This window comes from Watersipora subatra, chromosome 7 (genome assembly GCF_963576615.1).
Source record: "Watersipora subatra chromosome 7, tzWatSuba1.1, whole genome shotgun sequence".
In the NCBI taxonomy this organism is placed as follows: domain Eukaryota; kingdom Metazoa; phylum Bryozoa; class Gymnolaemata; order Cheilostomatida; family Watersiporidae; genus Watersipora; species Watersipora subatra.
Genome location: NC_088714.1, coordinates 52,195,023 through 52,217,351, shown reverse-complemented (window position 1 = coordinate 52,217,351; position 22,329 = coordinate 52,195,023). Strand labels below are relative to the sequence as shown.

General features: G+C 35.4%; 4 protein-coding genes across 6 annotated transcripts in view; 3 read left to right on the top strand and 1 right to left on the bottom strand.

The window, feature by feature from the left end:
* Window positions 1-22,329, top strand: part of LOC137401118 (cytochrome c oxidase assembly protein COX16 homolog, mitochondrial-like) — a 386,239-nt gene that overhangs the window by 171,419 nt on the left and 192,491 nt on the right. The gene's annotated exons all lie outside the window — the stretch shown is intronic.
* The window catches only part of LOC137401029 (C-1-tetrahydrofolate synthase, cytoplasmic-like), a 62,622-nt gene that overhangs the window by 16,516 nt on the left and 23,777 nt on the right, over window positions 1-22,329 (top strand). Inside the window, exons 6-11 of the mRNA XM_068087370.1 lie at window positions 174-312; window positions 1,971-2,107; window positions 3,068-3,179; window positions 16,661-16,827; window positions 17,497-17,549; window positions 21,473-21,646. Of these exons, the coding sequence (XP_067943471.1) occupies window positions 174-312; window positions 1,971-2,107; window positions 3,068-3,179; window positions 16,661-16,827; window positions 17,497-17,549; window positions 21,473-21,646 (782 nt within the window). The remainder of the gene's footprint in view (window positions 1-173; window positions 313-1,970; window positions 2,108-3,067; window positions 3,180-16,660; window positions 16,828-17,496; window positions 17,550-21,472; window positions 21,647-22,329) is intronic.
* LOC137401031 (uncharacterized) lies at window positions 8,513-9,622 on the top strand. The gene is made up of 3 exons (XM_068087375.1): window positions 8,513-8,697; window positions 9,133-9,349; window positions 9,437-9,622. The coding sequence occupies exons 1-3, from the start codon at window positions 8,566-8,568 to the stop codon at window positions 9,505-9,507; spliced, it is 420 nt and encodes a 139-aa protein (XP_067943476.1). The 5' UTR covers window positions 8,513-8,565; the 3' UTR covers window positions 9,508-9,622.
* LOC137401030 (uncharacterized) lies at window positions 9,695-12,630 on the bottom strand. 3 transcript variants are annotated; one of them, XM_068087373.1, is made up of 7 exons: window positions 12,465-12,630; window positions 11,309-11,713; window positions 10,984-11,172; window positions 10,745-10,898; window positions 10,529-10,614; window positions 10,420-10,433; window positions 9,695-9,988 (listed from the first exon to the last, which is right to left on the bottom strand). In XM_068087373.1, exons 2-7 carry the CDS (start codon window positions 11,704-11,706, stop codon window positions 9,966-9,968), a joined length of 864 nt encoding a protein of 287 aa, XP_067943474.1. In that variant the 5' UTR covers window positions 11,707-11,713; window positions 12,465-12,630; the 3' UTR covers window positions 9,695-9,965. The 3 variants fall into 3 exon arrangements, with proteins under 3 accessions (XP_067943474.1, XP_067943473.1, XP_067943475.1); XM_068087372.1 differs by lacking the exon at window positions 10,420-10,433; XM_068087374.1 differs by lacking the exons at window positions 10,420-10,433; window positions 10,984-11,172.

Below are 22,329 nucleotides of genomic sequence, written 5' to 3'. Positions count from 1 at the left end.
TATATATACCGAGTAGCTAGTACTTGTGTAGTGAAATCATCACCAAATGCTCATTATTTTACTGTCTCGAGTCTCGACTTTTCACAAGACAGTGTCTCGAGTCTCGTCTCGAACTTAAAAAACCTGTCTCGTTCCACCTCTAAGACTTATTGCATGTTTATTCTGTTATCAAGGTGACAAATGCAGTAAATGTGAGAAAGGATGTGGATGGACTCACTATTGCCAATGCCGGCAACATATCTCAAGGAGATAGCGAGCGAGGAATTCCTTCATGTACTCCCAGTGGTTGTCTGGAGCTCATACGCAAATCAGGTAATGTGCTTGGCTGGCTCTAACAATTACAGTGAAACTCGGATAACTCAAACTTCAAGGGACCGAGCAAAAGTGTTCGAATTATCAGAGTGTTCAAGTTATCAGAGAACTGTCACAAGTCCATGTATTTACTTATTTATTAGTAGATACATGAACATATACAAACTATAATATAAATCAAAAGCACAAATGGCTTGTTTCAAATTAAATGCTTCTAATGTAAAGTTTAAAACGTTTTTATCAAAAAGTATAGAGATTTTTCTATCACTTGAGATTGGTTTGTTGATTGAGGTGATGTTATTGCCAGGATGTTTTTTAGATTGACATTGGCAAAACTTGATCGTTGCTGAAATGCTCAAAAGAAAAGACATCTTTTTCTTTTGAGCGTTTTACCCACGATAAATTTTGCCGATTTTTCTTGAAGTTTTTGCAAAGATTACCTTACTTTACCTGGGATTCGTTAAGAGCAACACTCCGAGGCAGTTCAATTAAAGGTTTTACGAGGTTTTACGGTATATTGTATATCACTAAGGTTTTTGAATGGATACTTATTGAATGTACACACGTATTCTGTGTTTAGGTCAAACGATGAATAGTTTTTTTTTAGCTAAGACATCGTATACGTTTAATTACCACAATTTTTGAAACGTTTTAAACATTCAACATTCCGACGTTGATTCAACACGGAATCCACGTCGGAAAACTATTCATCACGGGCTAGCCAGGTCACGCACTCAAGGATTTTCGCCACGCAAATACAAAACAAAAACAACGTGCTGTTTTTGTTTTGTATGTGCGTGGCGAAAATCCTTGCGCCCGTGACCCGGCTAGCCCGTGCTATTCATCGTATAACAGTATAAATCAAATTTTACCAAACCTTTAGAACAGTCATTGACAAAAATATTTTGCCGATGGAAGTAGTAACGACGCTTATGAATTACGAAAAGTTGAGGTTTACCTCTATGGCTTTGAATAAAGTGATTTTCTAAAGCGATAGCAACCGTTTCGGTAGCCGTTGGGCAAAAAACAGTTCGAATTAACAGTGTTGAGTTCGAGTTATATAGAGCCATTTATCATTGCGTGGGAACGGACCAAGCAAATCCAGTCGAGTTAACCATGTGTTCGCTATATCCGAGGGCGAGTTATCCATGTTTCACTGTATATTATTGGGTACTGCCATTGGTTGTTTGCTCAAAATTATACGTTTACGTAGTGCGATTGGCTCATTGTTCACATCAATGCACAGGTCTCATATATCTGAGTCTCGTAGCGGCTGTAGCCTTTTACCCAACGAGCCAGAATTACTGTTAGGATAATTCTTTTGCGTCGTACCAAAAGCTTGGGTACTTCTTGTCATCTCATTAGCCTTAACTTGCTAGGTAGAGTTTATATGAAGATCGAGTTGCCCATCATTGTAACCTGCCATGTGTAGACAACTCTTATAGGGTTCACAACTGGCATGGGAGTATTACATAGTCTTAGGAAGATTGATATTTTGTTTTGTTTAATGGCCTTGTTTTAGAAGTTTTGTAACAATAAGAAACTTGGATAATATTTTAAATGAAAATTTCGAGTGGTCGAAGATTGGATAGTTAGTGGATAATTGCAGTTACTGTAAAACCTCTAGTTGAACATTTTCTAGTAGACATTTTCTGCAGGCATAGAGATCTGCGGCGCAAGAGCTGTTGTGATTGGTCGCAGTAAGACAGTAGGCTCACCGATGGCAGACTTGCTCAAGTGGTGTGACGCTACTGTGACTGTCTGCCACAGCAAGACCAAAAACCTGCAGGATATAGTAAGTGTGGTCACAATGTAATATTACCTTAATGACAGCGCTGCTGCTCAGTAGTTTAGTTGAAGCGAGTAGTTGAGCTCTCAACCAGTCACTGGATAAACAACTATTCAGTTTTCGATTAGGCATTTTCATTATTTCTGCAGTAATTAATATCTGTTAAGAATATCATTTATTACATAAATTTGTATTAATACGTTCTCATGTTTTAAAGTATGTACTAAAAATTATTGTGGCATTTTATTCTTATTCTGGCAATTAAAAAAATGGGTAATTGATAAATAGTTACAAATTTACCAATTTTTTTCTCAGAAATAACTGTATTTTTAGCAAAAGGAAAGGTTTAGAAAATACTGGACTAGCGGCCATGTTTGGTAATTTTCAGGTTGCAAGAAGTCTTTCAATTTCTTATGAAAGCGTTTTATTTCCAAGTCCTAATGGCTGACTTTCTGATCATTTTTCAACAACACAACTATTTTTAGTCATGTTCAAGATTAAAAAATCATGGCCAATTTTTTTCCAATGTAGGATGGATTGTTAAAAGTGTATTTTAGCAATCATATCTGCTTAATCTCTATCGATCTTTGCTAGTGCGATGTTGGTCTATGACTACAGTTTTTACTAATCTTCGAATGAATAAACCTTTTTGCGGTCAAATTTGTATGAAGAACAGAACATTGTTTTTTCTGGTACTGTCATACAATTACGTAGGAAATTAATTCATTCCGAAATCTGGTTTTTATGTTAATGCTATCTCATGTGATAGCAAATATTCTCATAAGCACCCACTACAATTTATTAAATCCATTGAACAGCTTTTTGGTTGGTTTTGTTAATTTGAAGGCTAATATGAATGTTTGTACACAAATAAAGTTCATTTACTTATCAGATTATTTGGAGTTGTTCTCCGTTAGTTAGAATGTGATTAATTTAGAAATAGAGCTGTATTACATTTGGTTGTAGTGTGTGCAAGCGGATATACTTGTGGTGGCTGTTGGACAGCCTGAGATGATTACAGGCGACTTCATCAAGCAGGGAGCTGTTATCATCGACTGTGGCATCAACCCTATTCCAGGTATTTTACCAGCTCTGTTTATTAAGGGCATCAAAGGCTAAAATACATGAGTTGGTTAGAAGCATATCGTAAAACCTCTAATGGAACGCCACGGCGCTCTATTTTTCAACCTCTTCTGTATTGTGGCGGTCATTTTGAGGCGGCGTTCAAATAGAGTCTGGCGTTGTATTTTTCAAATGGCTCGTCAGAACTTTCTGAAGATAAATTTAACTCCATCATGGGTGAAGCGGATGTCGCCCAAATTTTGCCCTCTTTTTCCAGTTGACCGATATTAAACATTTTGAATGCAATAAATCTGCTAACTTACCTCTAACTTGTCAAATATCTCTAAATAAATGTACATCGGGAAACTGAGAATTATCTCTACCAGTCGATATCTATTGCTTGCAATTGATCTGTGATGGTATTATAGCCTGTGTCCTTTGAAATTTGTTGTAATTTTCAAATTTTATTTCATTCTAAATTTAAAGACATATTTTTATTTTATATCTATATTTAACATTGTTGAATAAAGGCTCATTGCACTCACTGATATGTTTGCTACAGTTTGCAGCCAACACTAGCTTTTCATGTGCAATAGAAGTGGAGTTATGAGCATCGATCTATTGTAAGATGTGTTAAGTTAGCCGCAAGGATGCTATTAAATAACACGCTCTAAATCTGCATATTTATAAGTTGTACAATAATAATATGTCTAATGATACAAATATATATTCATGAGCAAGTGACATAAATGAACCATACTTATATTACATGCAGAAACAAAAATTTACGTTTTTAAAACTAAAATATTTTCAGCGTTTGCTCAAATAGCTGCGTTTTGATTGTTGCTTTCGCTGGAATGAACATCTAGTTGTCCAATACTTTCCACAATATTTTCTGGCCTTAACTCTTCTTTTTTTGGCAACAATTTTTTGGCAGTGCACATTTTTCCCGGCCCACATTCAGCACTAATGCAACGCATAGAAGTTTGCTTGCATAACCTTTGGTCCATAACTTGCGAACCAGTTTTTATATGCATGTCCTCGGAGTATTAGGACAGCGTTAAACAAAGAACTACTATTAGCCTGGGACAGTAGTTATTTCTAGAACGTTGCTTTCAAAGTTCCATCTACATGTACCATCATAAATTTAAACCCTTATATAGGTGCATGCACTTCAAAGTATGTATACATGTACCTATACATGTCTCTGACTTTGAAGGTGTTGATTAATTAGCAGCCTTGCTATGATGACACTAAGGTTTAGAGCTATTTTTAGGTTCTTGTTAAAAAAACCAAAATAAATTACTTTTTGAAATAAACCAACAAGTATAATAATAGGATAGTTCATCTTCATTAATTTCGAAATGCAAAGATGATAGATTCATTCAAATGATTTCGTGCTTTTATTGATTTTATTGATCGTTGTCAATAAAATTAAAGTTATCTTGTGCAAATTGTTTTAATTTGGTTGAAAAACTGCTTAGTTTTTGTTGATTTAACAGAATCTTTGCACCATCAAAGGTTGTCATTCGTTATGATAAATCATGCAACATTTTCATGAAGTAGAACAGTATTTTACAGGGTTAGCTGCCGCTACTCCAAGTAATGACATTTCGATTGGTCAATCATCTGAACTCATGCTTAGCTGATAGTCATTGTAGTTAGTCTTCTAAAACAAGTTTAATGAATAAGCATTTTATGTGAGGCGTGGTTGTCAGCGCTGTCAACCACTGTGGAGGTCGTTGGCAGCGCTGTCAACTACTGTGGAGGTGGTTGGCAGCGCTGTCAACTACTGTGGAGGTGGTTGGCAGGGCTGTCAACTACTGTGGAGGTGATTGGCAGGGCTGTCAACTACTGTTGAGGTGGTTGGCAGGGTTGTCAACTACTGTGTAGGTGGTTGGCAGCGCTGTCAGCTACTGTGGAGGTGGTTGGCAGCGCTGTCAACTACTGTGGAGGTGGTTGGCAGCGCTGTCAACTACTGTGGAGGTGGTTGGCAGGGCTATTAGCTAACCATCACTCACCAGGTTCAGCTGTTGTTCTCATAAGTTTTCCTATTACTATTATTAGTCTTGGCATTGCTGCGCATTGTATGCTTCTCTGCTATAAATTTTGAGGTCGCTATAAATTTTGAGGTCGCTTTAAATTATAGGTCGTTATAAATTCAGGGTGTGCTTATAGTTTACATTATTGGTTATCATAATGGGTTAGTTCTCACGAACAAGAATTGTTATTCCTTGCTGGAAAGCAATTATTATTATTTTTTCTTTGTCAATTTTTGTCATTAGAGGCAAAAATAAGAGCGAATAATGTTTTTGTGAAGTTATTTTCACAAAATAACTTGTGAAAATTATTTTGTGAAAATTATTTTTACAAGATAAATAAATATTTATTTTTACAAATAGATAACTCATCTATTATTTTTACAAAATAAGTAATTATTTTTTATTTTTGTTTGTTTTGTGAAAAAGGCTATTAATTTATTTCTCAAATAAATCTTTTGTTAAATCACAAAATTAATAGCTGCACAGCCAAGGTATTGAGAAAGCTGATCAAGTTTTGGGAGCAACCAGAATGCAGATGGCTACAGTCTAGGAAATGGTGAAGGTGAATGGTTTAATATCAGAATGAGTTTGCAATGATGGCAGGCATCTTTTTTCCAATGTTCCATGTTTTTAGGTTGACGCATGATTTTGCTTGATGTTGCACCCTTTTTGCATGCGTTATCTTTTTTGTATTATACCTTGTTCTACCGCTGAATGTTTCGGTGATGTCGTGTTTTTCTTTATGATGCTGCAGACTGTTTTTTGCTATCACACTTCTATCACACTCCATAGCATTCGAATTGTCCTACCTGTAGCAATAGTTAAAAGTCCTGTTTATTTCTTTTAGCTTACTCTGAGCTAAATATTTTCGAGGACGACAAGGAATAATGTGAAACCTATTTTTTAAATATGTGTACATTAAAACATTTCACTGCAACATCAATTGAAAGATGCTTTACACATTGCTTTTTTATGGAGGTACAGCACTGGTCATGAAATTTAAAAAAAATTGATGCTGAAAAGGCGAGAGATAAGCAAGCTATGACCTGCCTTCAGATGAGTCGCTATTTCACCAAGACTATGAATGCAATGTGTTTGTTTTTGCCATTTGATGAATGTTAATTTGACCAAGCGAAGCATTATGGCTGATTAGTTGATTAAACATAACCAAACTATGAATTGGTTTTAATAGAATTAATGTTTGAATGGCCTTAAATATAACAAGCACCTCACTGTTTTATAATCGTAGAATGCGTATAGAAAAGTTTCATAATTGGAGTTGTCTTCTTTATATGTTTAAAATTATTGCCAACTATCACCAACCACTAAGACTTTGGGTTATCGCCAATGATAGGCTTTGTATGACATCTTTATCCAATAAGCTTCTTTGTTAACTCTGTATACTGTGCTAGGTCGATGGTTTAACGCCCTTTGTTGCGCAGACAGGCAATAAGCGCCTAGCATGACTCAGTTATCATTCACCTGCTAAACATTGTACTTGGCTAATTATTGTTCGTCTAGCACACGTCGCACAGCGTGAGTCGCTTGTTAGTGAAATAGAAATTTTATCTTGTGCTAATAGCCTAATAAAATATTGAAAACTTGCGTCTCACTACTGTCATTTATGAACACTTTGGTTTCAGGCAATTGATAGTATCTGAACTAGGCCAAAATCCTTTGCAGCGCTCAATGACCACGGTTTTATGATTATTGGTCTCTGCACTAGAATAAAACGCAGTATTCTCAAATATGAGCTTTAATAAAGATTAAGTTTTTTAAGTCATTATTACGATTAAATAGGCAATTGTGTTGTCTGTTGTCATGTATGCTAGTTGATGTGTTTATAAGAAATCAAAAATCAAACGGTGTTGCGTCGGTATCGTTTCAGGCATTTTTGTCTTCATCAACTTCTCGTGTTACCAGACGCTAGACGGCTAGAGCATATTAGCTAGATTAGCACCATTGATGGATATTTTATTATCAGAGGCTAGCAGTAAACTGCAATTGTACATGTGTATGATTAATTCCAAATTATTATTATTTGAAGTCTTTTGTGGTAGACTGTTAACCGACCCCCTCGCCTCATTTAACTTAGTCGGAGCAATGATATACACAGCCCCCTCCAAGGATAGGCGACGGCTATCATATGGGCGGAGTTTAATGATCGCGCTTTCTTAGGATTGTACTAGTCTGGGTTTCGGAGCTAACACAATTCTCGCGGCGGTCGCGCTGCCTTGTTAGGTTTTGGAAAACACGACTCGCTGTTATTGTGTCATTAGCTCATTCACTAGGCTCCGCAATTCACAATAGCAAACCTTGAATTTCTACAATGTAGGAGTAACACCTAACTAAAAAATGGATTAATGGAAAATGAAACATTTCAAATTATTTACTTCTACTAATTTTGAAATTGGTAGGTGTCGTAGTATATGCTTAAAGTTAAATATAATTTACCCAAAATCTCCGGGACAACAGCCTTTTTTTTCCTAGTTTTTGATTAAGATTTTGCCATTTTAATATAAAACGACAAAGTCTTTCATCGTTGTCACATTGTTTTACCTGACCAATAAGATGCAACAGCAGGCAAAGCTGTGGAGTGTAGGTTTCACACTCAAAATCTAAATATAAAACCGAATTTGAGCTATTTTATGATTGCGAATATTAATATCGTGAATGGAAAATAACTGATCATAACGGTGACAATATTGGCCAACTATATTTATTTGGCAACAAAATGAAACCAACAGATTAGTAAAATAACCACTATTGTTCATAATATTTGTAAATTTACCAGGGGCTTTATTCAGCATATTTGTTTGTTCGGGTGCCGTGTTCGGGTTCATCCCAATTCCCAACAGAGCTTGATCATTAAGCCCCGCCCACATGATGCCCGCCGCCTATCCTTGTGGGGGCTGTATATCATTGGTTGAAGTGCACAAGGGTTAGGTTGGCACGATTCTTTGTTTGCATTAAAGATGTAGTTGCGTCAAAAATGAAATTAGGACGCATAAAAGGCTAAAACATCAGCTACAATTTGATGCCATTTTTGTCTTTGTAGACCAACCCTGTCCAGAGATATATGCGTTTGAATGAGGCCCTCTTTTAAAAAGCTCACGTTCCAGCGGGTGCCAATTTCGTGACGTAACGAGTTTGTTTTCTGAAACGAAACCACGAGCGATAAATATGAGGTCGCTTCGTTAGCCAATCACGAGCGCGAAATTTTTATATAGGCCGTAATAAATGTTATCACTCGTAAAACGGGTTGTCTGTGATCTCGAAGATTCTCATTCGATAGAGAATTCTCACCGTTACTGGTTCAGCGCTTTTCACCAATTACTACATACAAGTTATAGTTTTAAAATGGCTTCATGTTCGAGCTACTGCGACTCAGAGTTATCTGAGCAACCTTTAGTCAAAGATAGGAGCAGGCAGCCTATGGTGAAAGCTGACAGGCGTCAGCAGCGTTTTGCTGTAGAGAAAGACAGAATGGAGGTAAATTAACTTAGAGTCTTCTATACCTAAGTAAATGTAATTTTTATAGTCATAAATACATATACTAATTAATAAAATGATAATTCTTTGCTATCTCCAATCATCGTTTCATAGCTCATCTGCCGTTTTACCTAGCTTTAATTTTTTTTCGAATCTTTGGTAAATTAGAGTCATGATTACAAATTATTTTCACTCGTAGGAAGTGGGTAAAATCGATTGATCATTGCTCATCATTAACTACCAAAAACAAAGCTTCGAATTGCTGGTTTTGTATTTATATATTTTACATACCTATATTTTTGTTAAACGTTTACTCATATCGTGATTTTAGATTAGCAATCTAATTGACTCCCAAATTGAAACCTTACCGTAAATACACCTTAGAACGACATCAATGAATGCGTGTAATCATTACGTTTGTTTTATTGATTACAGGATGTTTACGTGGCACCACCAGTTCAGCAGTGGTGCAAGTGTGAGAATTGCCATGCGTGGAGTAAAAAAGAAATGAACATATGCTGCACAAATCACAACATGTGGCATTCCATTCCGCAAACTGGTATCAAATGCGTTACCGAAGCTGACGAAATAAAAGATCTAATAAAGCCAGGTCCATTGAGAGTGGCTTATTATAACTACTGCCACTACCATGGTAAGCTTATGAGGTTTGTAGCTGCTATTTTTACTGCTTACTTCAAGTAAGTTATCAAGATACTGTAAAAGTATGATATTTTGTTAGAGCCCAAGTATCCAGATGCGGAGAGCCTGGTACCATCTGAAAGACTGCGACATCTACAACATGGTGTGTAGGCAGAGGAGATTATGCGCGTATAGATCTCTGGTATTCTGGACATATCCAACAGGACTTAGGAGGGGAGAGCGACGACCACTACCAGCCTGCGTGTATAACATGGTGCGAGCTGCATACCCTGGCACTGAAGATGAGGATGAACACGCAGATATGGCGCATACAGAATTTGAATTTACTGCAGTGGAGTGATTTTTATATACTTTATTTTACAAATATACTATAAAGATATAATTTCTATTTAATATAAATTAATATATTTATACACTTAAACTTTGTAGGCAATGTATAATATATACAAAAATAAAAAAGTAAAAGACAATGAATGCAAACGGCGAACAGCAAAATAAATGTAGCAAATAGAGTTGAACTACGAACAGAGAAAATTCACAGGAATACAGTCAGACAATGGAAAAAATGTGGCTTGACAAACTTCTCGTCTCCTGTCTGGCTGCTTCCTCTACCTCATCAACGAACCTGCAGCTATAATCATCAACAAAAGATAAATGACAAAAAAAATTAAACACTTCATTGTCTTGCCACATCTGCCAAAGTATTGTCTGGCAGACTGGCTTATGAATTATAATCAGCAGTATGATTAGCTATTACTGAGAGATTCTCAGTAATAGCTAAATATTATATATATAAAATATTTATATTGTAAGATTGAAATATTGTAAATATTTAAAATTTAGAAATATTTAAAAAATCAATCATTTTTACAGTTAATAAATAGTAAAAAATTTAACAGCAGCTAGCAACTACAAAATATCTAGCAGAGTTCTACAGTTTGATTTGCGGCAATTAAGTGAAACACTCGAATGTAAAATAGCATTGTTAGGCAGGCATGAGAAAGCAGCAAGCGTATGACAAGGCAAGCCTATGTTTAGCTTCTTCAGGAAGCACACACATACTTACTGCAAGCAGGCTAAAATAAATATTGTTGTAAAGACAGTGAGTACATATAATCGATGAAATAATACGCATTATCAAATACGAACTAGCAGTTACTATATTTCTTACCCCTCAAAGCTTTCTTCTGAAACCTCGTCTTCCGTCTCACTGTTATCTGAATCTGGCACCCATTCTTCTTCATCCAAGGCTTTACCCTAAAAGAAGCATAGAAAATGAAGAAAAGTGCTATGGCATTTTAGGAAACTCATCTAAGTCTTTAACGTAAAAGAAGCATGAGAAAAGGAAAAATTGCTATGACATTTTATCAAAGTATTTGTAACTTACCAGATCTTCCTCTCGTTCCTGCATCTCATCACTAGTATCACTCTCCATAATTAGAGAATAACGTTGTAACTGCTTAGATGTAGAAGGAATGGAGCTTGCTTCATCGACTACTGGCATTTTTCTTTTAGATGGAGGTGAGGCTGGAAGATCAGGCCTGTGAATAAATGTTTATAGACTATCAATATATATTGTAAAAAAGAATCCCGTCCGACCATATGAAACAAGTTAACTGTACTCACTGTTTAGCATCGGTCTGGGTTGAAATCGACCGATACTTAGGACGGTGAAGACATTTCCGTAGCTGTACCCCTTTGTCAACCTTAGAGGACTTTCCAGGTCCAAAGGACTCGGCAGGCTGATGATTACGAACTGGTATTTTCGATCGTGAATGAGAAAAAAAGGTTGCTGTCCTAGGCACTGCAGGAACACTGTAATATATAGACAAGAATTTTTTTTTCCGTAAAACACGAGTTGTTTTATATTTTCAAATTGGAAGCTCATAACATAACTTGTGAAATTCAAAGATTCCTAGTACTGTGCATTATCACATCTTACACCACTTACGCATCAGCAAGTAAGCCTCGCACCACTGCTCTGCGCTCTCTTGTAGGCAAAAGGGTAATTGGCTTCTGCTTCCTTGGGGTAGCAGCAGAATCAGCTTTAATGTGCAGGTTTCGTGTGGGAATTATATCCGAGTGCTTCTTTAACATGAGCCGGATATCTTCTCCTTGTTGGTACCTGTATTGGTGGTAGTTGCTGAAGCATTCCTCAGTAAAATGCCGGAAGCAAATTCTAGATATGGTTTTATATCGAAAATTTGCTACATGTTTCTTCACAAATGCTGTCCATTTGGCTCGCTGTACATCTGTTGATGTCCTTCCCCGAGGCCAAGCAAATAGATGTTTGGTCTCTTCGCAATTAGCTGCGGCACAGGAGAGAGCCCAATGTCGACTTGAAGACATTTCACTGCTACAACGAAACATTGAAGTGGTTATGCAGACTATTCTTAACAAATAGAAAAATATCACGATATTCAAGTGATTAACCTAATGTGACTTTGAAGAAAATTCTTAATATCCATAATATGGCCGAGATTTATGTTCGTACAAATACGTGGTGTGTCTACCTTATCTTAAAACTAAAAAGTTTAAAGATACGAAAAAGTGAAGTAAGTTGAATAACTACAGCTGTATAACCATGATTAATATTTCATACTTAAAGTATTTTCGTCAATTGAAATGGCAGATCGACTAGTAAACCAGTCGAATGAACTACAACAGCGTTCTGCAATTATGAACTAAAATAGTATGGCTAATGTTGTTTTAATTTATAGAGCAACAGATCAAAACAAATGAAAATACTAATTGACTTACTAACTAAATAATGATTTGCCTTTTCATTTTAGTTTTTGTCAAACACAACGAAAGTTGGAAATTGTGAGAAAAAGTTATTCATATAAATACGAAGGTGTGTCTATCTTATCTTAAAACGACAACGTTTAAAGATACGTAAAAGTGAACGAAGTTGAATAACTACAGTATAACCACGATTAATATTTCATACTTAAAGTATTTTCGTCAATTGAAATGACAGATTGACTAGTAAACCAGTCGAGCTAACTACAACAGCGTTCTGCAACTATGAACTAAAATAGTATGGCTAATGTTGTTTTAATTTATAGAGCAACAAATCAAAACAAATGAAAATACTATTCACTTACTAAATAATGATTTGCCTTTTCACTTTAGTCTCTGTCAAACACAACGAAAGTTGGAATTTATGAGCAAAAGTTATTCGTATTTTCGCAATACCGGTATATCGGTAGTAGCTTGATCAGCTAGTAGTTTCACGTTCGAGTAGCAATTGAGAACTGCGCTGACACAGAGACCGTCATCAACTTAGTTCGCTTGACCTAATTACTGTAGACCGGTAGAATTGGTAGTCGGTACCCAAATGTTTACACAACATTTGGAGAAAGTGAGTAGAACAAATTTTCAATTTTCTTTATTTGAGGCCTTTTAAACATTCATAATAATGCATCTGTAGCAGGATTTAAAATTTTATTCTAGCCAACACGAGCAAATACAAAATAAGATATATGCCAATAGAGCCGCGTAAGGCTAGACTTTTATCGCAAATAGCCGATGTGAATACGAGAGATAGAGACAGGTTGCCAAACGCGTTACGTCATTTTTGGCGAGGCTGGGCACGTTTTTGTGGCCTGAGCGTTTTTACGGCGATCAGATTTTTTCGGTTTTAATCTTCAAATATCTTGGCAATGCGATTGCGTAACACAACAAACAACATATCAACTGATAGAGAAAAAAAAATGCTTTCTTTTAAGATCAACTTAAATTTTGACGCAACTACATCTTTAAGGTGTCTTTTTGGTAGTACCTAGTTATGTATCTTGTTTAAAGCAGCCTGTAGCGCTCTACTAGAGATGGGCACGCGAGTTAACATGCTCGCTCGAGCAAGCCTCAAGGCTCACTTTGCAAATGAATTGAAAAGAATCAATTCTCTGGTATCTTTTACTGTAGAATCGTATTGTCTCGAAGCACCCTACCAGTAGGAATTAAATTTAATTGAGTCTTTACTGTCACCATAGAGGAATTGACTAGATTTTTCATTTTTATAAGCAAAACGATTTCAGTCAAAATCCACCAATCGTTCCCTTTATAATTACTGCGTTGACGCGCCCTGACCTTATCGCAAATATTGACTTTCGCGAATATTGTTCATTCTACCTACAAGCTTTTATGCCAGGTAGTCTTTGTACCTATTCAAAAACAGCGATCAATCATGGATCGTAGTGCTATCAGGTCCACCCAAAATTTGGTCACTATAAATTTAAGAAGTTAGGTCATTATTGTGGCAAAAACTATCCAGCTGCATAGTTTTTTCTTTACTCATGAAACAGCATAAAATCAGGGTTTCACTTTTTTCAATTTCCACCTTAGGATGAATGAAATAAATATAGTAAACACTGGCCCAAACCTAGTTTGGCTTGTGAAATCCTTCAACGTTGGATCAATGATATTTTATATGTGACTGAGTTTTGGTCAGCCAGCAAAATTGGTGACATCTTTCTTTTGCAACTGGGTTCACTAAACTACAAAAATATTAAGCATTCCTTTTGTTTCTCAAATGCATTGATTCTTGCGAAGAATTTTTTGCTAATACTAAAAAACATTAAATTGACATCTCATGACAGAAACTCGGCTTTTACATCAAGTATACCGAGTGTATGCCGGCAAAAAATGGTAGACGTATCCTAATTCCACCCGAAATGCAATGTAATCTTCTGTGAAATATTTGATATTTGCTGTAAAAACAGTCAAAAATATGAGTTAGTGTGTAGCTAAATTAGTGATTGTGCATTATTGTTATTTTGGTATATTGTCTTGGGTCAATTTTTGTAAGAATTGATAGAGAAATGATTTTGGTTGTTTGGGAGAATTGAATCGAGTCATTGAAGTTAGGATGGCTTGAGAATTGAACTTGTGTCAAAGAGTTGTCTTTTTACCCAGATTGTTGCCAGTATACCATGTTATACCAGTATGCCAAGTTAGTAGTTACCAATATAAGTTACCCGTAGTCTAAGCGTAGTCTAAGCACAACCTACAAAAGTAGTTATTTCTCCTTGCTGTGCTATCAAAAGAATTTAGTGCGTATGGTGGTGGCCACCACAACTAGGTAATAGATTGCACAATCACTTACAAAGGTGCTAAAGCCAAACCTGCAGCCAAACCTGCGTTCTCTCCTTGAAAAAAGCTGGTAACTATTATAGTCATCTGGAGATAAGAGGTCATTGCCTAGACTTGTTTATTCCTTGCATACATCGTAGGTTCACAACTACCTTATCATACTCTGCCCTTTTTATGTTGGTCTCTGCTTGGTTCCATTCTAATGTTTTTCCTGAGGCTTTCAGTTTGCAGTTCAATAAAATATGTTAGTTTTAATAACATGATCTTAGAAAAGTCTCACGGCTGGGAAAATAATTGAACTTGATCTGATTAAACCCTGATAGGGTTTAACACCATTGCGCTGGGATATATATGTACAAGCAACCAGAGGGTAATTACTGTAGATTGTTTCAACAAAAAGCCTTGTCACTATATAAGTGCTCCATGCAGATTATGCTCAGCCATTCTTCTATTAACTTGTCATTAGACACCTGATATTACTAAATGCATTTTCACATGAAGGTTATTGTCATACACAGTGTCTGCTCGCCCATTGTGGGGTTTCTCCCGCCATTTTTCTACTAAGCTAGTCAAATGTGTGTTGAATCATTCTTGCTTGGCTCGCAGTGCAGCCTATTAAATAAAATTATCAAAAGTCATAATTTTCGCCCTTTGGTTTTTACCTTCCTATGGCTACTGTCTGATTGTTTCATGAGGGGAGATTACTTTTACAAATTAGTTTTACACTAAAAGTTATATTATTAGCTGCTTTGCTGCTTTAAAATCTCTTGTTTGCTTCTTTATTACATGCATTCCATTTATGTTTCTTCTAGTAGTCTTCAGCGGTAAAAGTTGATTCATTCGTTTACTTGTGTAGTGAACTCTAATAATTTTCTACAATTCTGACTTCGCCACACAATATTGTAGATCAGGTGAGTTTTTCTGAGCTTTTTTGTGTACATTGATACACCAGATGAATCGCAAACCTAGTAGTAGGAGTAATACAAATCTACACTAGCTATCGTGAAGTAGATAATATTTTTTGTAGAGGCTGTGTGACAGTCAGTTTACTAGCTTTTAGCAATCTATTTTCGATTTATTTTGGGATGCTATGCTTGTAGCTGGTCTTGTGAATTCTTCTTGTTTTTATGCTATTGTCTTAGGTGACTTTATAAGAAAATGTAGTTTTCAGAGAATGTTGATATTCGTGTTAACGTTGGGGCATTCATTCTAGCTTTACAGCATGTTGGGGTATAGTACATATACTATACTATATACTACTATACTATATATAATATACTATATAACCAGTTTGGTCTACTCGAGCTTTACTCTTATGTTTGCCAAGAATACAAATAAGATAGCATAAATTATTTGAAATAATATAATGTACTTGTTTCAGCTGTAAAGTATTCAATGACAAATTGGTAAATAAACGGTACCAAATTGCTTAGTTCTTATTTGCGACTTGTGTTGTTATAATTTCCCCAGTCTCCGATTGTATTTTGGTTTGCCGCTATCCATCGTTTCTTTTTGACGTCATCACCCTGTTTGCACATGCACTCGTCTACGAAAAAATGCCATCTTTGTAAAAAATGATCATTTTCTTGATTAATAGTATTTTTCGGTGTTGTTTTGATACTACAATAGAAAATTTGCAAACAAAAGCATTGTTTGCGATAATTAATTGCGGAAGCTTCGTGTTTTCAAGGATAAAAGTTGTCCATAAAGATGGCAGACAACGATAGAATGACGTCACAAAAAAAACGAAGGATTGTTATAAATCAATTTGATCAGTTTTCAATAGTAATTGTGGCTGTCAGAAAGTATTGTAAGGAATTGCAGCATGGTCTCACAGCAATGAAACATAACTAGTTGAGGTGTATTCACTCATAATTCTCAATTTCCAGTGCTGATAGCTCCTTATCGGTGTCTTATTGCTCATAATACTCACTAAAGATTAACATCTAGCTAATGGCTAAAGTTATAAATGATTTGCATAGAAAAGGTGTAATCTTGTACCCAATGAGCAACATCATGTTAAGTATTGAAATAACAGGAAATCATTTCTGGTGTCTGATCTATACAAATGCCTCTATAAAAATCTCATCATTGGGACCAGTTTTAATCGAAAACACATTTTTGTTCATAAAACAATTTTATGATTTGTGAGATTTTAGATTTTTTGTTTACAATTTTAATGCTTTGCTAGCCCTTTTGAGTATTTTAGATTCAACGAAGAAGTCTGGTAGACGACTGGTTGGAGACGTACACTTTGCAAGTGCCTCTAAGGTAGCCTCGGCTATCACACCTGTTCCTGGTGGTGTTGGTCCTATGACAGTGGCCATGCTCCTGCGCAACACTTTCAAAGTAGCCAAGAAGACCTGTGAGAACCTGGTAGGTGGTATATTAAATATATCTCGGGTCATAAACAGTCGTTCTATGTCAGCACCTGTCAGTTGTCATTGTATTTTGTGTTGAAAGCATCCTAACGTTGGAAGAGCCATGAACTTAGGTGCAATTTGAACCGAGCCTCGGAGGTTTGACTTTTGCTATTTTGCTAATGTCTATAACACAAAGTTTATTTTATAAGTACAATCATACTGCTGTCTATTTTAATTATGGCATGGTCTGTTCAATGAAGCAAATATAATTTGATCACGTATGCAAATCTTTCTCTAATCTGATACAGGACATGCAAGTCATTCGGATTCCAATCAACCGTCACCATTTCAGAAAATTATGTCTTGATTACATCATGTGTATGTTGGACTTGTTTTTCTGGATTTGTTCCTGGATTATCGATATGTTAATTACCGTGACAGTCTCTTATCACTGAAAATGGCAATTACATAATGAATGTTTTTTACGATACTTCAAAAATTGTAATAAAAATCTAGCATGGACTACATGGCCTTCACAAGACTAAGGCCAGTTCTCATTGGTCAATCTGTTTGTAAACACGATTCGTTATTATAAAAGTTGTTCTGCTTCCTTTTAGTCTAAACTAGATACCAAGTTTATTTGCTTTTAAATGATAATTTATATCATAATAATTTTTGGTAGACTAAATGGAATGTGAGTGTACTACCTCTCGAGCTGAAAACTCCTGTGCCGAGGTGAGTCGAATAACCCATCTTATAATACTAGTACAGGTAAGCAGGAAGTGCCTAGTACCTTTCTCGTTGATGCAAATTTTCCTTATTCGTTCCAAAGAGCTTTTGGAAAACATCTACCAGTGTCACATGCTATTACCACCTACTGCTTGTCGCCAGGCTGTTTGAAATAATTGTATATTTTAAAATAATTTTCCTGCAGGCTTTTACAGCGAACCAGGAGAACTCCATAGCTTATAGTGCTTACCTACAGTAGTTGTTATGAGCGCATGCGGTTTTCCATAGTAAGCATGGTTTCATTTCAGCTTTTTGTGTAGCTGTATCAATTATCATCATATCTTAATAGTGAACTGACACCTTTTGAGTTGCAACCTTGAGTGGCAATTCTGACCTATGAGTTGTAAGTCAAAATGGTTGTCAATCAGTGCATACACACAATAGCCATCACAACAATTATACTCAAGGTCATGCTATATCAATTGATTAGATGAAAAACTTTTTGTCATTGTCTGCATATTTATTAATTTCATTGCCTTTCAGTTTTGTAATCTGGTACTACATTATTATATTATACATGTGTTGTGTACGCACAAGTTAAATACAATTTAACCTTGCCTGCCATTTTAAGTTGTAAGAAATTGTAATTTTGAATTTTTATATTTTAATGGTATTGAATTAGAAGTTAATAAAAAAACTAGATTGTAGTTTTTTTATTAATTTTCACTTCACTAGTAGGTATACATCTGCACTCAAAACAACCATATGCTGAATGTATAGTAGGCCCTGTTTGATGTGGTAGTAAATTGCCTACAATCATAAATCATATAGTAAGTTTATTTTATGTGTAGTGTTTTGTATGGAGGCAGCGGATTTACTAAAACATGTCTACAATGGAAACATGTTGCATGAACCGCGAATAAATATGAGATAAAGAATGCATATTTATTTGGCCAGCTGTAATCTTTTTGCATGACGTTACATTGTGACATGACTGCACCGGTTGTCAGCTACGCGTTCTTGAAGGTTGACTTGCAACAAAATTCACATTACAGTTATTTGATATCAAAAGATTCACCATGTCATAGAGTAATCTCCCCCTAGAGTGATAACTGTGCATTCAACAACACGAGCGTTTCTGGTGCCAACAAGGAGCGTTTAGGCCACGCCCCTTTTTTGTGCTAGTCAGTCATAGTAATTGACAGAACGATAACATCAGCCATGAGAATGATCATGAATTTCCACAGTTAAGATAGTAATTATTGCTCATATTAAAGAAATGATGATTATAGATTATTACTCTAATATATGCTTATTATTTAAAGCAATACAATACCTACATGCCTTGCAAAGGCACTGAATAGATAGTGTTAAGTAAGTGAGTTAATGCAATCAGTTACTCCAATGATATACAGCCCCCACACATGGGGGGGCTGTATATCATTGGTTACTCATAGATAAGATAGATAGTCATACTGGGGTTGTATTACATTGGTGTGATGGGAAGCTAATTGACTGCCATCAACTGAAAGTATTGACATTGTATGGTGATAGAGTGATTCATTGACACCACAGTTCACAAACAGCCCTTGCATGTAATATTAGATTTCAATACATATCAATCAAATACATAGACTAGCTTAAAGCAAAGATGTCCACTAGTTAGTGGACATCTTTGCTTGATGTAAGCAAGCAAAAAGTTTGAAAGTTAGAGTGGCAAATGTTGTTATATGTTAGATAAAAATAAATTATACTTAATTATACTAAATTTCAATTATTTAAAAATAAAATAGACTTTTTTATTACTTTATTTATTAAATAATTTTTTATTGTAATCATAGCTAAACAGATTATATTTAGCCATTACTTGCTAATTATTTTACATTTAAACACATTTACAGTTTTTTTTCTAATTTATTTCAACAAAACACTTCTTTCATGATATGAAATTTAAAAGTTGTAGTTTCTTGAAAAAGCTTGAAAACCTTTACGGTTGTTTTTTTTCCTATTAATTCATTTGAACTGCTTAAAAATATTTTCTCATTATATGAAGTTTAAATGTTAGAATGGTAAATGTTATATAAAAATAAATTTTCTGTCCAAAGACTTTTATTACTCGGGCAACTCGAGTGGTACAGCTCATAGTTGATGGCAGTCGACTAGCTTCCCATCACAGTAATGTAATACAACCCCAGTATGACTATCTATCTTATCTATGAGTAACTGATTGCATTAACTCATTTACTTAACACTATCTATTCAGTGCCTTTGCAAGTCATGCAGGTATCAGAGATTACATGTATGTCACAATTTCCATTTCCATAAAATTTCCATAATTTATTTCCATATTAATTCCATTTCCATAACATTTCCTTACTTCATTTCTATATTATTTCCATTTCCATAACATTTCCATATTATTTCTATTTCATAAAATTTCCATAGTTCTTTTCCATATTAATTCCATTTCCATAACATTTCCATAATTCATTTCCATATTATTTCTATTTCCATAACATTTCCCTTCTTTTCCATAGTGTTTCTATATCATTTCCATAATTCATTTCCATTTCTATAACATCTCCCTACTTCAATTCTATATTATTTCCATTTCAATAACATTTCCATATTATTTCCATTTCAATATCATTTCCATATTTCTAAAATAAAATTTCCATATTCATTTCCCTAAAATTATGGAAATATTTATGTTTATGAAAACAATGATATACAGGGGGCTGTATATCATTGGCTGTATATCATTGCTGTATGGGGATGTGGGGGGCTGTATATCATTGATGGAAATGGATATGAAAAAGTAAACATTTCCATAATATGCTCAGTGATCCTGGTAGGAATTGAATTGCTTTAAATAATAAGCATATATTAGAGTAATAAACTATAATCATCATTTTTTTAATATGAGCATTAATTACTATCTTAACTGGAAATTCATGCTCCTTGTTTAACCCTTCTCATGGCTGATGTTATTGATCTAGTCAATCACTACGACTGACTAGCACAAAAAAGAGGCGTGGCTTAAACGCTCCTTGTTGGCACCGGAAACGCTCGTGTAGTTATTACTCTAGGGGGAGATAACTCTATGCACCATGTCTTACTCCTTTGTGTAGTAGGTGCAAAATATATGGGAATGTGAGTAAAAGCTCTTATAACCTAAAAAACGAACAGTTAATCGCAGCCACACGAGACTGCCGTAGGTTGCAGAGACTGCAGGATGGTTTCTGTTTACACTTTCATGCAACCTCATTCGTCGAAATATTTTCACAAATATACTTCACGCATTCAATAAAACTAGGTCTATTCTTCTTACGTGTCTATTTTATCGGCATTGTAATGTTGTCACTTTTAGCACTGATATCTTATAACTTACCGTAAAAATTTGTTAAACTTTTTAATCTTAGCTCGAAAGAGTACATATCATTGTCTAATAATCATGACGAGCCTGTTGGTCACCTGTGATAATCGAAAAGTGCTGCAAAAATTATTTGCGAAGTATTGGGTCACATGATCAGATTACGACTTGATGATTAGACCAAGCCGAAACAAAACTGTAAAGTAGCGAGCATCTATATTTGATACGGGGCCATCGCTAATCGCTAAGCGTCGATTTGAGCGATAGTGTGAACGGGCCTTAAGACATGGTGAATCTTTTCATACCAAAAGGATTCTGTTGAAAAGGTGAGCGCAGAAATGAATGATTGTCACTACAAATTGCGTTATATTAATGTGCTTTCAGTAAACTTGTTAACACAGGCATTAGTTTTTTATGCCAGCTTCTATACATCATACCTTATGCAAAAAGTTCAGCAAAACAAGCCATTTTGAGCTGGTGGCTGCCAAGAGGAGGCTGAATTTTACTCTTGTGGCACTAATAGGTGAGGTTCATTATTGTTGGCAAATATTTTTAGTGATATAGATGTCGCACAAGCTCAAACACCTAAAGACATATCAAAACTTGCTGAGGAGATAGGCTTGCTCCCCTCAGAAGTGGAATTATATGGCAAAAAAAAAGCTAAGGTGATGTTAAACACTCTGGAGAGGAGAGATGATAGAAAGGATGGACGATATGTCGTAGTAACAGGGTAAGCTATATGTTGTAGTAACAGGGTAATCATGCATTCTTGTCTACCAAAGTATTTGCTTGCATGCATGCCAGAAAAAGCTGATAAGTTGGTCTATACTCTAGGGTCTAGACCCTTGTCGCTATTAACTAAACCACTGTAACCACAGTAGATCAGTGAAGGATTTATAGCACAGAGCGTGGAGTACAGCTGATACATATCAGGCTACTTCTTGTCACATAAGGTCAAACTGATGACACCTGTCAACCATTTGTTTGAGCGCATGAATAGGCTTAATAAATTTATAATTATTGCCAGTGATGAAGAGAAAGGTTTTAATAACTACAAAGTTGATGAGAACTGGCTATTGGTCACAATAAGAATGAAGCATGCTAATTTCTCTCACCAAATTATTAGTCTTACTAGTCAGGCAAAATGCTTTTTCGAAACTTAGGGATTTTTCAGGTTCCCTATTTGTAGAGGAATCATGAGATACGCATGTACCACATGTGGTACACACAAAGATTGTAATCACGTACCCCTCATAATTGTAGAATTTCAGTAGTTGTCTTGATTGAGGTACAGGTGAGCTTGTCAGCTGAGTTGGTAAAGTCTGATGAGAACAGATAAACACTTTAATGTTGTTGCATAATTAAAACTGTAGTCAAAGATCTTAATAAGTAGTTCATGCTTGTATTCTATGG

What these genes read in the sequence shown, in the direction of transcription:
- LOC137401030 (XM_068087372.1), bottom strand. Translation starts at nt 11,706, where the DNA reads ATGTCTTCAAGTCGACATTGGGCTCTCTCCTGTGCCGCAGCTAATTGC. An exon ending in CGAGGCTTACTTGCTGATGC is followed by an intron (nt 11,173 to 11,308) that starts GTAAGTGGTGTA and finishes TATATATTACAG; the next exon opens with TGTTCCTGCAGTGCCTAGGA. An exon ending in AGGAACGAGAGGAAGATCTG is followed by an intron (nt 10,615 to 10,744) that starts GTAAGTTACAAA and finishes TGCTTCTTTTAG; the next exon opens with GGTAAAGCCTTGGATGAAGA.
- LOC137401031 (XM_068087375.1), top strand. Translation starts at nt 8,566, where the DNA reads ATGGCTTCATGTTCGAGCTACTGCGACTCAGAGTTATCTGAGCAACCT. An exon ending in TAGAGAAAGACAGAATGGAG is followed by an intron (nt 8,698 to 9,132) that starts GTAAATTAACTT and finishes TATTGATTACAG; the next exon opens with GATGTTTACGTGGCACCACC. An exon ending in TAACTACTGCCACTACCATG is followed by an intron (nt 9,350 to 9,436) that starts GTAAGCTTATGA and finishes ATATTTTGTTAG; the next exon opens with AGCCCAAGTATCCAGATGCG.